The 13761-nt window shown below is 36.3% G+C and overlaps 1 protein-coding gene across 6 annotated transcripts in view; it reads left to right on the forward strand.

Moving 5' to 3' along the window:
- The first annotated feature begins 107 nt into the window (after positions 1-107).
- Positions 108-13761, forward strand: part of ZGRF1 (zinc finger GRF-type containing 1) — a 55698-nt gene continuing 42044 nt past the window's right edge. For 4 of the 6 annotated variants that reach the window (XR_011567062.1, XM_019962292.2, XM_019962293.2 and 1 more), the window contains exons 1-6: positions 108-335; positions 3276-3361; positions 4193-4273; positions 8467-8526; positions 10008-10193; positions 10859-13040. Coding sequence is in view for 5 of the 6 variants with exons in the window: in XM_019962292.2 (XP_019817851.2) it covers positions 3293-3361; positions 4193-4273; positions 8467-8526; positions 10008-10193; positions 10859-13040 (2578 nt within the window). In the remaining variant the exon portion in view is untranslated. The remainder of the gene's footprint in view (positions 336-3275; positions 3362-4192; positions 4274-8466; positions 8527-10007; positions 10194-10858; positions 13041-13761) is intronic. The other 2 variants (XM_070791045.1, XM_019962296.2) reach the window with 2 other exon arrangements.

The raw sequence follows: 13761 nt of genomic DNA on the forward strand, positions 1-13761 counted from the left end.
CAGTCGCCACAGAGGCTCGCAGCCAAAGAGGAATTTGATTGGCAGTTTGAAAACGGCCGTTCAGGTCCGGAGCCGTGGTGGGCGGGCTAAATAGTGGGGTTTGATCCGGTGCGGTCGCGAATTGATGATGTCACGACTTTTCGCGGGAGAAGTTCGAAAGTGGGTGCTGTGCAATGAGCAAGTTAAAAGAGCTGTTTCTACTCGGGAGTTTCTGGGGAGTGAGGGTAGATAGGCTGGAGTTTTGAGCTCCAGGTGCTGTCACTGATTTTGATGCGACGGGCGAAGGAGTTTGCTCCGCCAGACGGGGTCCGGTAAGGAAGCTGTGTGGAGACAAGGTTGGTTCACGGCTTGCCCCAGCAGCTTGTAAATAATTCGTGCCTCGTCTTTACCACCTTCCCCCAACTCCTGCTGTGCAGTTCCGGTATCCGTGTGAGAACCCGGGATGGTTTTGCTGTTTATTTTTAGGACTGACAAAGGGTCTCTTCTTCATTGTCATCTGGTTACCCAAGATAGTGATAATTAGAACGTTGGCAAATGAAATGTGAGCATCTTTTGGTTGTCTGAACTGGACGGTTTCTTAAAAGCCTCTTGGGCTCGTGATTCTTAAATTTTTAAATCTGTGAACCATTTAGGGATTCGAGAGATCCTGCTTGTTCCAAAAGAAAAGGACCAAAAACGTCTCATCGTACTTAGTAAGAACAGCTCATATTTTAGTGATAACACCGAATTTTATACATAAATCTAAAAAACAGCACACTAATGTATGTGTGAAGATATGTATGTAATTCTGTACTAAATTATCACAAAACATCTAATCTCTCCTCTTTTTTTGAAGTGTAATCCTTTGAAGTAATCTACCACTTACAAGAATTTGGACCTTCTCAATACCTTTTACATTGCAAATCCCTCAAGTAGTAATTCTAATTTAGGAAAACAAGGGGGGAATTTATTTTGCAATTGGTAAACAGCATATAAGTAATCCTAAAGAAGTAAATACTGGATTTCTAACCTGTAAATTGTGATGGTAATAACAACTTTTCAGGATTATGAGACTGATAAATATTTTATGTAAAGAACCCAGTCCCATTCTTGCCTGATACAGTAGGTTTTACATAGTCACATAATGTAGTTTTTGTGAATGGGAACACCAGAATTTAGACTACTTAGTTTTGAATTCTGAATCTGCCATTTATTTACTTCATGATCTTAGGCAAATTACATACTTATTATGTACCTCACTTCCTATTTTTGTAAAATGAGTGTAAAAAATAGCATCTGTACTATAAGGTGTAAATATTTAAAGCATTTTAACAGTGTCTATCATATAATTTGCACTGAATAAATAATAGCTGTTATTAAAGCGATCTAATGTTAACTGCTACATGCCAAGCATTGTGTTGACACTATGTAGTCTTATCTACATATATAGGAAGTCTAACCCATTCACTGGCTAGAAGCAAGTTGCTGTAAAAGCAGCAGTGAGCGATGTGTTTCTTTGGACCTCTGTTACCTTCTTGGCATTCACTAGGCATCTAGCAATCCTGTAAGCTGGAGGGGAGGGATTAGGATATGGAGTTATATTTCTGAAAGGCAGGGCCTCTGTAGGTCTGGTCCTGTGCTGTGAACTATGTCATGGGACAAGTATTCATATCTCATTTGTGTACCGTTTGCCCTGCCCTTTCTCCATTTGGCAGCCAGAGCAATCTTTGTAAAACCCAAGTCAGATCATGTAATCTTATTCTTAAAATTCTGCCTTGGCCTCCTACTGTCTTTTTAAAAAGTCCAAACAACTTAGCATAAAATAGAATGCCCTTCGCATCCTGTTATTGCTCACTTTTTCAGTCTTATCTCTCACAACTCACTATGTTACACTTGATTATAAACTAAAGTTCCTTGATTATGCCTTGCTAAGTCTTCCACAGGTCTTTTGTACATGTTATTCTTATTTGGAAATACCCTCCTTGGAATTTTTCCTTAGTTAATGATTATTTCGGTTTACAGTATATGCATTATGTCTTTCAGGAAACCTTGTTTGATGCCCTAGACTGAGTTGGGTGCCCCTCCAGTGCTTTTCCTTCCATATTTTTTGTAATTACTGTTTATTACCCTGCTATACTGAAAATTCCTTGAGACTAGGAGCAGTATTTTGTTCATTTTAGTATCTTGGCCTAGTGCTATGTACACATAGTACATAGCACACAGTAAGTACTAAATATATGTGATTTATAAATACCATGTAGGTGGCCTATTTTTATACGTTTTGTATGTATAAAGGATGACTTTAATCCAGAATTGCAAATCATTGCTTTATTGGATACCTGTAGGTTTCAAACTTGAGTGTGTATCACTGTCACCTCCAGTGATTTTTAAATTACAGGTACTGGACCCCAGTGCCAGCCTTTATGATTTAATAGGTCAAGACTCAAGAATTTGAATTTCTAACTAGCTCCCAGGTGTTGCTAATGCTATTGGCCCAGAGATCTAAGGCCGTGCTTAAAAATAATAATACTTTCTTTGGCATTTCTATTTACTTCTTCAGTTCATCATCAGTGATTTTAGATTACCAGATTTGCCCACAATAACAATTTTATCCAATAGCATGGGATAAGTATAATTGCAACTCATTGCAATTATATTGAAAAAGTTTTTCCTTGGAGATGTATTATAATGTATATTTGGTTTTAGATACTATGTTCCATTGACTTTGAAAATGTAAAAGGAAAAATTTGAAATGCAAGGGGGCCATCTTGTGGTGATCATAGTAATTCAGTAATTTGCCAGTTTTAGAAATTGAAGCTCTTTCTCAGAGAAACCCAGCTTCTGGGGCAGGGGAAAATCAATTTTCTGATACATATTATGGCACCTGGAAAAACGTCTGCAGCCTACTCATTATTTTATATATTTTACCTAGTTTTCTCTTTACTTGGGAAATTCTTTTTCCACAGTGTGGTGTCACTATTCTGTTGGGTCCTCAGTGGCAGGTAATTTGATTACATCCGTGGGTTGGTTTTTTTTTTTTTTTTTTCTTTTGGCTTACCCTGGGAGCTTGTGGGATCTTAGTTCCCTGACCAGTGAGTCATACCAGCCCTTTGCGGTGAAAGCACAGAGTGCAAGCCACTGGACTGCCAGGGAATTCCCTACGTGTGTGTTTCCCTTGGTGATTACATGGTCTCAACACTTAAACACCTCTCTCTGGTCCAGAGTTTGTGGGGAAAGATTGTAGTTGATACTTATTCTGTTCATCAGGGTTGAATATTTGTCGTTTTTCATTTTAGGTGCTATAAATAGTTGAATGACTACTGATTATTTTCTGGACCTGACTGTAATATCAGAAGAAATAATGGAAAGCCAAGAATTTATTGTAAGTCTTACTTGTGTTCACTGTTTCCTTTTTCCTTCCTTCTTTGCATGTTTCACAAATGTTTTGCCAGATTTAGCTAAAAAACCTAAAACAAATTTTTTAAAAACCCCAAACCTGGGACTTTCCTGGTGATCCAGTGGCTAAGACTCCTTGCTCCCAAGGCAAGGAGTCCAGGTTCGATCCCTAGTCAGGGAAACAGATCCCACGTGTTGCAGTTAAGAGTTCACATGCCACAGTTAGGGATTCTGCATGCCATGGTGAGGATAGAAGATCCCACGTGCTGCAACTAAGACCTAGTGCAACCAAAGAAAAACAAAAAACAAAAACCCAAACCTAAAATAGGACACTCTGTTAAATTTGAACTTCAGATAAACAGTGAATAATTTTTTAGTATAAGTATGCATCTCTTAAATATTGCCCTGTATTCTGTCTGGTAACCCTGTATTTTGCCTAGAGTTCACATTGGTTATGCAGAGTTCTTTGGAACAAATTCTTTGGAAGCTTGGAACCAGGAAATAATTTCTTTCTCTCGAAAGACTGGCACGTCTATTCTATCTAGATTAATGGTTCTTAACCTGTTTGGTGTCAGGACCCTTTTATACTCTCACCTCTCCTTTCTCCCCTCCATTGTCTTTAAAGACCAGGTTTCTTTCTTTGTTTTTTTTTTAAATTGATGTTTCATTGTTATGTATCTATGTTTTTATTTTGATAAATAAAAGATCCTTGTGATGTTTTACATATTTTTTGCATAAAGGAAGGGTATAAAAATATATAACATTTAATACGTGTTAAGTAGAAACCATTTCTTTGCTTTATACTTTTGGAAATAAGGTACTATATACTCATCAAAAGACGAAGAAGTCAAAAGTGTGGCAAGATGGAATTCTGAAGATCACTCACTTAGGAAACAAAGTAAGTGCAAAACAGTGGACTAAGGAGTCTAAAAGTTGGGTTCTTTTGATTGAATATTAAGAAAAGTCTGTAGGTAAAACCTTACATATGTCCATAAGCTGATATGATGCGAAAACAGAAGTTGTCAAATGATTCCTATATCACAGTGATTAATTTGTGGATTATAAAAGCTCAGTTAATACTATTTAATTTCCTTTGATTTTTTAAAAAATCAGATTTTCATGAAACATTTTAGGAATTTTGACACTTTTTTTCTTTGCAGTAGTAAGAGTTTATACCAAAAAAACTACTATAAAATATATTTATACCACAATAATGCTCACAGTGTAATGGTACATATAGAGTTGACATATTTTAGAAAAGCTACCAATTTCTGAAATTATGTGTAGGATTCTTTTCTTCTGTTTTTGGATTTTCTTCATTATTTTCTGATATCCTATCAAGTTTTGAGAGAACTATTTACTAGGATAAATCTTTGACCCTACTAGATATAGTGATCCTTCTATGGGTTTCTTTTCCCACCCTGATTATCATTATCTTCATCTGTCAAATTTAAATGTTCAACTCTTACCCATTCTCAGGACCTTATTTAATACCCTTGTCTCCTCATTCATCATATCACCTCTTCTTCATTTGACTTCTGTGACACCACACTCTTCTAATGTTGCTTACTGTCCACTTCTAAGTATTTTCTGCTGGCTAATTGTCTTCCCATGATTAAAATTTTTACTCAGGACTCAGGCCTTCATGCTTTTGTAGAGACGTATAAAGATACATAAATTATCTCTTCCTCTATGGAGGAAAGGGAGATTTATTAGAAGGAATTGTGTAATGTGATTGTGGAGGCTGACAAGTTCCAACATTTGTAGTTGGCAAGCTGGAGTCCCATGAGAACTAATAATGTGGTTTTAGTGTTTATGCCAACAGGCCTGACACCCAGGAAGAGCCATTATTTCAGTTTGAGTTATAAGTTAGCAAAAAACTGATGTCTCAGGTCAAAGACAGGCAAGAGCTTTTCTCTTACTTGGGCTTTTTGTTCTGATTAGGCTTTCTACTGAAGGGATGAGGGACAGCAATCTAGTCATTTATTTTATTGAGGTATATTTTTGACATGTCATTATTTTAGTTTCAAGTGTACAACTTAAAGATTTGTGTATACATTGCAGAATGATCACAGTAAGTCTATTTCCCATCCATCACCATCCATAGTTAGAAAAATTCTTTTTCTTTTCCTTGTGATGAGGACTTTTAAAATTTACTCTCAGCAAATAAACAATTGTTGTTTTTTAGTTGCTGAGTTGTGTCTCTTTGTGATCCCATGGACTATAGCCCGCCAGGCTCCTCTGTCTATGGGATTTTCCAGGCAAGAATACTGGAGTGGGTTGCCATTTCCTTCTCTAGGGGATCTTCTCAACCCATGGATTGAACCTGCATCTATTGTATATTTTGGACTTCCCAGGTGGCTCAGTGGCAAAGAACCCATCTGCCGATGCAGGAGATGTGGGTTCTATTGTTTCTCTTAATATTACCAAATTTAAAGAAAGAACTTTATTACAGATGAGTTGATAACATATTGGACACATTGGCAAGATTGTATCCTCCTGAGTGAAGCCAGCAGTTAAAGATCTCCATATTCCCTCCTTATTCTGCTTATACATATCTATCACTCTGAAATTATCAGTAAAAGAAACTTTTTAATATAGAAAGACTACTTGTAAGAAAACAAACCTCTTAACCAGGTACCAGGCACATTTAAAGCATGCAGTGAATAGTAACTATTGTTACAGATTTTTGTCTTCAAGGGACTTTTATCTAATTTTTATCTAGGAGCCTAATAATTAAAATATGTACAATGATACGCTTAAGGTTCTATGAGATGATAAATGAGAGATGTCAAAATTTGACTCTGTGTTAAAAAAAAAAATTTGACTCTGGTTAAAAGAAATCTTTCTGGATGAAGAGTATTCTTTTGAGTATTTATTTCGTTTTGTAAACAAAGTTGATAGGTTTGAAGGAAGGAAGCTGAGCGTGGTGTTATGGCTGTAACAGTGTGGAGGTGTAGCACAGAGTGAAACACTTCTGGGAACTAGAAACAGTTGACTGTGTCTGGAATAAGGATCCATGCTGGAAAACTGTAGAAGATACAGCTAAAGACGTGGGCAGGAGGCGTATTATAAAGGACTTTGTGTGCTCAGCCTGAGGTGCCACTGAAGAATTAGGAGCAGAAGAATGACGTAATCATGTTCCTATTTTTAGAAAGATCCCTTTGGCAGGTATGTCTAACATACCTTTTAAGTGACATAGGATGAAAGATTGGATTTAGAAAGACTTATAATAAAGAGGTTGTAGAGTAATATAGACAAAATATAATGGGGCTCTGACCATGCAGGCGTTAGCATTGACATTGGAGGGAAATGATAATAGAAATTGTGAAAATATAGAATCTGAAGGTCTTGGATATGAAGGAGAGGAGAATCCAGAATGACTTTTAGGTTTCTGTATTATGCTCGTGGTACTGAGTGAGACAGGATCTCTGAAAAAGAAAAGCACATTTAGAGGGAGCAATGAAGATTTTGAGTTTCATTTTGAAACTCTGTTTCATAGACTAGGCTAAAGCTTTTGACTGTATGGATCATAACAAACTGTGGAAAGCTCTTAAAGAGATGGGAATGCAGACCATCTTACCTGTCTCCTGAGAAACCTGTTTGCGGGTCAAGAGGCAACAGGTAGAACCTGGTATGGGACAACTGATTGATTCAAGATTGAGAAAGGAGTACGACAGGGCTGTTTGCTGTCACCCTGTTTATTTAATCTACATGCTGAGCACATCATGAGAAATGCTGGGCTGGATGAGTTACAAGTTGGAATTAAGACAGGCTGGAGAAACAGCAACAACCTCAGATATGTGGATGATACCATTCTAATGGCAGAAAGCAAAGAGGAACTAAAGAGCCTCTTGATGATGAGGGTGAAGGAGGAGAATGAAAGACCTGGCTTAAAACTAACTATTAAAAAAACTAAGATCATAGCATCGGGCCTCATTGCTGCATGGCAAATACAAGGGGAAAAGGTGGAAATAGTGACAGATTTTCTCTTCTTGGGCTTCAGAATCACTGCAGATGGTGACTGCAGCCATGAAATCAGAAGATGATTGCTTTTCAGCAGGAAAGCTATGACAAACCTAGACAACATGGAAAAGCAGAGACATTACTCTGCTGACAAAGGTCCTTATAGTCAAGGCTATGGTCTTCCCAGTGGCCACGTACAATTGTACGGTTGTGAGAGCTGGACCGTAAAGAAGACAGAGCACCAAAGAATTAATGCTTTCAAACTGTGGTGCTGGAGAAGACTCCTGAAAGTACCCTGGACAGCAAGGAGGTCAAATCAGTTAGTCTTAAGGGAAATCAACCCTGAATACTCGTTGGAAGGGCTTATGCTAAAGCTCCAGTATTTTGGTCACCTGATGCAAACAGGTGACTCATTGGAAAAGTCCCTGATGCTGGGAAGATTGAGAGCAGCAGCAGAAGAGGGCGTCAGAGGATGAGATGGCTGGATGGCATCACTGATGCAATGGACATGAACTTGGCAAACTTCGAGAGATGGTGAGGGACAGGGAGGCCTGGCTTGCTGCAGTCCATGGGGTCGCAAAGAGTCAGACATGACTGAGCAACTGAACAGCGAGCAGCATGGCTAGAGAGCTAGAGAGACACAGGAGAAGGCCAGAAAATGATCATCACCGTAGTTTCCTTTTTCTCCTATGTCCTGCACATTCAGTAGGTTTTACTTTGTATGCCTCAAACAATTGTCTTATCCCATTGCTGAGGACTTATTTCAAGTTCTAATCATCTCCTTGATCCTTCATATCACACCATTAGAATAAGTTCTTTATTGATAACTGTTTCCTGATTTGCTTCCTGTAATTTATTCCAACTCTGTTTTCTCCCCAGTTTCATTCTAAGATTCTCCTGGTAGGGATTAATTTCTTGAATTATGAGTATGCCTTTGCTCTCTTACACACACTGAATGGATGATTAGTAAACATTTGAGATAGATGCACTTTCTAATCCAAGTTTACAAAGTGGGTAATCCTTTCAAGACATGATTTTATTTGCTTTGAAGATATTTAAGAAAAGTAGAATTATGTTGTGTCCTTTTTTTAAAACATTGTTAATATTTGTTTTGTTTTAATATAGGCAATTTTATATGATGACAAAGGAGGATGTTTGGAGAGTTTATTTCTTAAGTGCCTTGAGGTATTTTAATATATCTTGTTTTTACGCTATTGTTAAAAAAATCTTTTACTTCCTTTGTGAATATTGTTAAAGAGTAATGGTACTAATGTTAGTAATAGTAATAGTAATGGTAGTAATAGTACTGTTAAATAGTAATGGTACTATTGTTAAATAGTAATGGTACTAATATTAGTAATTATAGATATGAACATTTATTATTAGCTAGACTCTGCTAAAGGCTTTTAGATATTGTTTCATTTGATCTTTATACAGCCCTGTGATTTGTATAGACTAAGAGCATAGTACTGAAAGATTAAATAATTTACCCACGTTTATAGAGTTAACAGTGATAAGGCTAGGATTTGAACTAAGAAAGTTATTCTAATTCTATATGTTTTGATAAGCAGAGAACTACAGTGGGATATATATTGTGAAATTGTTCTTATTTAAAATATTTTCTCGAATATTCATGTTTTTTCTCTGGAGAAGGAAGAAAAGGGAACCAAAAGCATATTTTAATATAAAGGATAAGGACAGTAGAAGTTGTTTGTTCTGGATTTATTTCCCACTTTCATATACTTCCTAGCTAACCTAACTTCTCTATGTTCACCCTCTCTACTATAAAATGAGGACCATGGACGTATTCTACTTGATTGGTCAGAAAATTAGAAATAGCTTAGGTAAAGTGCCTCACTGTTTAGTACAGTGATTCTCAAAGTGCTAAAATGTATATTTTTATTATCACTGTGTTGATTTTGGCCATGGTACTTAATCTGTTTTAAAATTTTATGACAAAAATGGTGGTGGAATTCTAATATTTATCAAAAGAGGGTCTAGGAGGAGCATTATTTAGTAGATACTTAATTGATGGTAACAATGGTTATTGTTATTTCATTTAAAGTTATTTCATGAGTAAAGATTGAGTACCTTATCTGTGATAATACACAGATTCTGCATATTACCAACAGGTTAATAATCTTTTTATGTTGCAGTCTGAAATGGTAATAGTACTGTATTCTGTTTATTAAAGTGATTAGAAATGCCATTTTGGAATATAATTGTTTAAGTAATAGTTTATAATAATTTGTGATAATTTTATGTATCTAATTTAATTAATTTATAAAGATATATAAAACTGATTATTTAATAGCTCTAATTTAAGAATTACATTTAATTTTATGAATTCTAAGTGAAATCCTTGAGATGAAGCACAGTTTTCTTGTTTGTCTTTGTATCCCAGCATGTAGCAAAAGGGCTTATATAACCCTTAATATGTATTGTTGAATAAACAAATTAGTGAATTTATTTTGTTGTATTACTTTTTTGTGTGCTTGTGGATAGTTAACTAGTGCATAGTAATAAATAATTTAGTTATTGATTCATTTAGCAACTATTTATTGAATATCCATTGTGTCTTTGCCACTGCTGGAAGCTTATTGCAACACATACATAATCAAATAATTAGACATATATGATTTTGATGTTTATTCTTCAAAATTTAGGTTAAACCTGGAGATGATTTAGAAAGTGATCGGTACTTAATCACAGTTGAGGAGGTTAAAGTTGCTGGAAGCACAGCTGTCAAGCAGGATGTCATTAAAGAAGCACCAGCATTAAATTCAAAGAAGTTTATGTCTTCTGGCCGATCCCTTGGGTGTCAGCCTGCTGGTTTAAAAAGGAAGTTCACTGTAAGTTTCTCTGTTGAAAATAATAAATCAGTATATATTTATAAAATCATTTCAAGAAGTAGTGAATTGCAAAGCTATTGTACTTTATGATTAAAACAGTACTTCATAGTATAGGCTATGGTAGAAAAGACTTCCCTGGTGGCTCAGACAGTAAAGCGTCTGCCTACAATGTGGGAGACCTGGGTTCGATCCCTGGGTTGGGAAGATCCTCTGGAGAAGGAAATGGCAACCCACTCCAGTACTTTTGCCTGAAAAATCCCACAGATGGAGGAGTATGATAGGCTACAGTCCATGAGGTCGCAGAGTCAGACACGACTGAGCGACTTCGCTTTACTTTCACTGTGGTAGAAAGGAAGTAAATTCTAATCTTAATACAAATGAGTGTTTGCATTTTAGCATAGCAAAATTTATCTTTTTTTTTTTTTTTTGGCTATGCTGGGTCTTAGTTGTGGCATGTGGGATCTAGTTCCAGACCAGGGATCAAACCCAGGCCCCCTGCATTGGTATCGCAGAGTCTTAGCCACTGGACCTCCTTGGAAGTTCCCCAAAATTTATATCTTAATTTTTACTTTATCTTGTAAAACATGCACATTCTTTTTTAGCCAGTTCATTTTACATTTTCTTTGTCGACTATAGAACAGCTAATAATTGTTTAATATTTTTAGGGTTTTCAAGGACCACGTCAAGTGCCAAAGAAAATGGTTATTACAGAAAATAGTGACCCAGCTGCTTCACTTGAGTCTGAGAAACCTGGTCCTGCCTTTCTTTCTCCATTGTACAGCACACCTCCTTTGTTTCCTACAATTGGCAAGAAAGATGCAAGTAATATGCCAACAGACTCTGAGAACATTGTCACTTACAAGAACAGAGAACGAAATGGCATACCTTTTTCTTCAGTTATCTCTACTCCATCCTTCAAGATTAACCCAGAAGTGCTATGTGAAGAAAATTATGTTTGTTCTCCTGTCAGTTCTGTAAATAAGCATTCAGATTCTTTACTGACTGATGAGTCCATGAAAAGAGACAGTTTGGTATCTCACAGTTTAGGAGTTTCACAAAACATTAGAAGCAAAGCCCAGATATTAGCTCTTCTGAAGTCCACATCCACAAGTACGTCTAAGGAGTTAAATTCTGAGATTATAGGCCATTTCCCTCAGATACAACCACAAGGAAGTTTAGAAATTCCTGCTGAACCAAATTGCTTACCTGAACAGGAAGAGTATGCTGAAGTGAAGAGCACAGAAAGTGTACACAACCAGCATCAATCAGAAAATACCATGAGAAATAAAAGCCGCTGGGCCGTGTATTTATCCTCACGGAGTTCACCTGTACATTCTTCTACAGTAGATGGAAAAGATATAGAAAAGAAACCCAAGACCCAAGAAGGTCATTTAAACTTGAAAGACCTTTCGATGCAAAACAGGATCCAGTTCTTGGAAACATGTGCTGAAAAGGGAAAAAGGTATAATGAAGATAAGTCAATAGATGATAATGATCAATCCTGGGATCAAGAAGGAAAACTAGAAATTCCTTCATTCTGTGAAAACAGTAGCTTACCAATTAATCGTAACATTGTAGTAAATGATGGCTTATTATTAGATTCTGACATTCAAAAAAATAATAAAAGATCTGTTGATCAAAATGACCAGATAGGCAAAAAAGGATCAATTCTTCTTAGAGAAAAAGCACAGGAGATAAATATAAATGGAATACCAGAAAAGAAGTATGAACATCTACAAATTGAATCTTCACTAAGTAACAATTCTGGGATCTCTGATGATATATTTTCTAAAAGTAGTACTAACAATGAAAGCCTTAGTAGTATTCATGAACCCATGAGTGATATATCACAGCCATTTGTGGAAGTCACATTTAATCTAAACAATTTTGAAACCAGTGACACTGAAGAGGAATCACAGGAAAGCAGCAAAACTTCCCAGGATTCAGAGGATTCAACTTTGGTTAATAGCAGCAATTCAAGATGTGAGAATATAAGCTGTAAAGAAATTGGCAGTGAACATCTGCCTCTCTTAACGTCTACTGGGGGCAAACTTTCAGAGACATTTCCCATGAAAGAGATTCTGCCTTCACAGTTTTGTGATAAAACTTGTGTAGGTTATGACACAGAAACTTGGAAAGCTGGAAACACTGGAAAAGAAAGAAAGGAGGTGTGTAGTGACACATTAAGCAATTTTGACTCATCTTTAGAGTGGACTGATGATAGATATGTAGAAAATGATGAAGGTGCTAATAAATCCATTAGTGCTTCCTTCCCAAGTAAATCTGAAAGTATGAACACAAATTTACATATTCCTCATCTTTTAAACATAGCCACTGATCAGAAACCTGAAAACAACCTATTTTCAGAACAGGCTCAGACTGCTCTGGGAAGTGACTTAGACAAAACAACCAATCAGGTTTTACCGTTAACCTCTAGCAGTGGCAACAGTATCCAGATATTAAATGCCAAACAGATTCACTCCAAAGAATGTACTGCACTTGATAAATCACAGACCCAAGGTTCCAATTCTTTGTGTTACCCTTTGGGAAAAACACATATTTCCAAAGACACAGAATCACATATTTCTGAAGCTGAAGAGGTGGGAAGGAGTCGAGGTTTATCCCAGGACCATATTGATGTAGAAACTTCTGGAGAAAACAAACAATACGGGAATAATCTTAGAAATTCTTCAGAAATTTCTGGATTAGTAAATAGCATTTCTCTCTTAAAATCATTGACTGAACACAGTACGGCTTTGGAAGGCTTGGAAGTATTGAAAAAGAAAAATACCTCCTTGAAACAACAAGGAACTCTGCAGACATATGAGCCAGATAGCAGTCCTGAAGGTTAGAATGGCAGGTCTCATCCTCGTTTTATTTGTTTACAGCTGTGTAATATTTAATGTGTGGTTGAACCATCATTCATGCAACCAGTCTCCAGTATTTTGTTATTGCAAATAATGTGACAATGGTAACCTTTTATGTCTGTATAACTCTGTGGGTGTTTTGCATGTTATTGCAGGTGTGTCTCCAGGGCAGATTCCTTCCTAACAGGTTTGTTGAGTAAATGTGTGTCTACTAGATGCTTCTAAATTCCCTCAAAGGAATCATACCATCTCTCACTCCCACTAATAATGTATCAGAGTGCCAGTTTCAGCATAGTATTGCCAATAGAGTATGTTGCCAAGCTTTTGAATTTTTACCAGTCTAATAGATGAGAAATGAGAGTATAAATTTGTATTTCTATTACTACAAATGAAATTGAGCTTTTCATGTACTTAAACATCATTTGTCTTTTTTCTCAAACTGTCTATTCTACCTTTTTATCCAGTCTTTTCATGGTTGTTGGTCTTTTTATTCTCTTTTACTTGGAAGAATTCTTTAAAGATTAGAAATATCAGCCCTTTATCTATGATATATGTTGCAAATATTTTCTTTTAGTATGTTATTGATTGATTGGCTTTTTGACTTGGATTATGGTATTTGCCAACAGCATATTTTTTAAAGAAAAATAACATAGGACATAATTAATATTATGTACATATGAACGAATGAACAATGTACTTTA

This window comes from Bos indicus, chromosome 6 (genome assembly GCF_029378745.1).
Source record: "Bos indicus isolate NIAB-ARS_2022 breed Sahiwal x Tharparkar chromosome 6, NIAB-ARS_B.indTharparkar_mat_pri_1.0, whole genome shotgun sequence".
Taxonomy (NCBI): Eukaryota; Metazoa; Chordata; class Mammalia; order Artiodactyla; family Bovidae; genus Bos; species Bos indicus.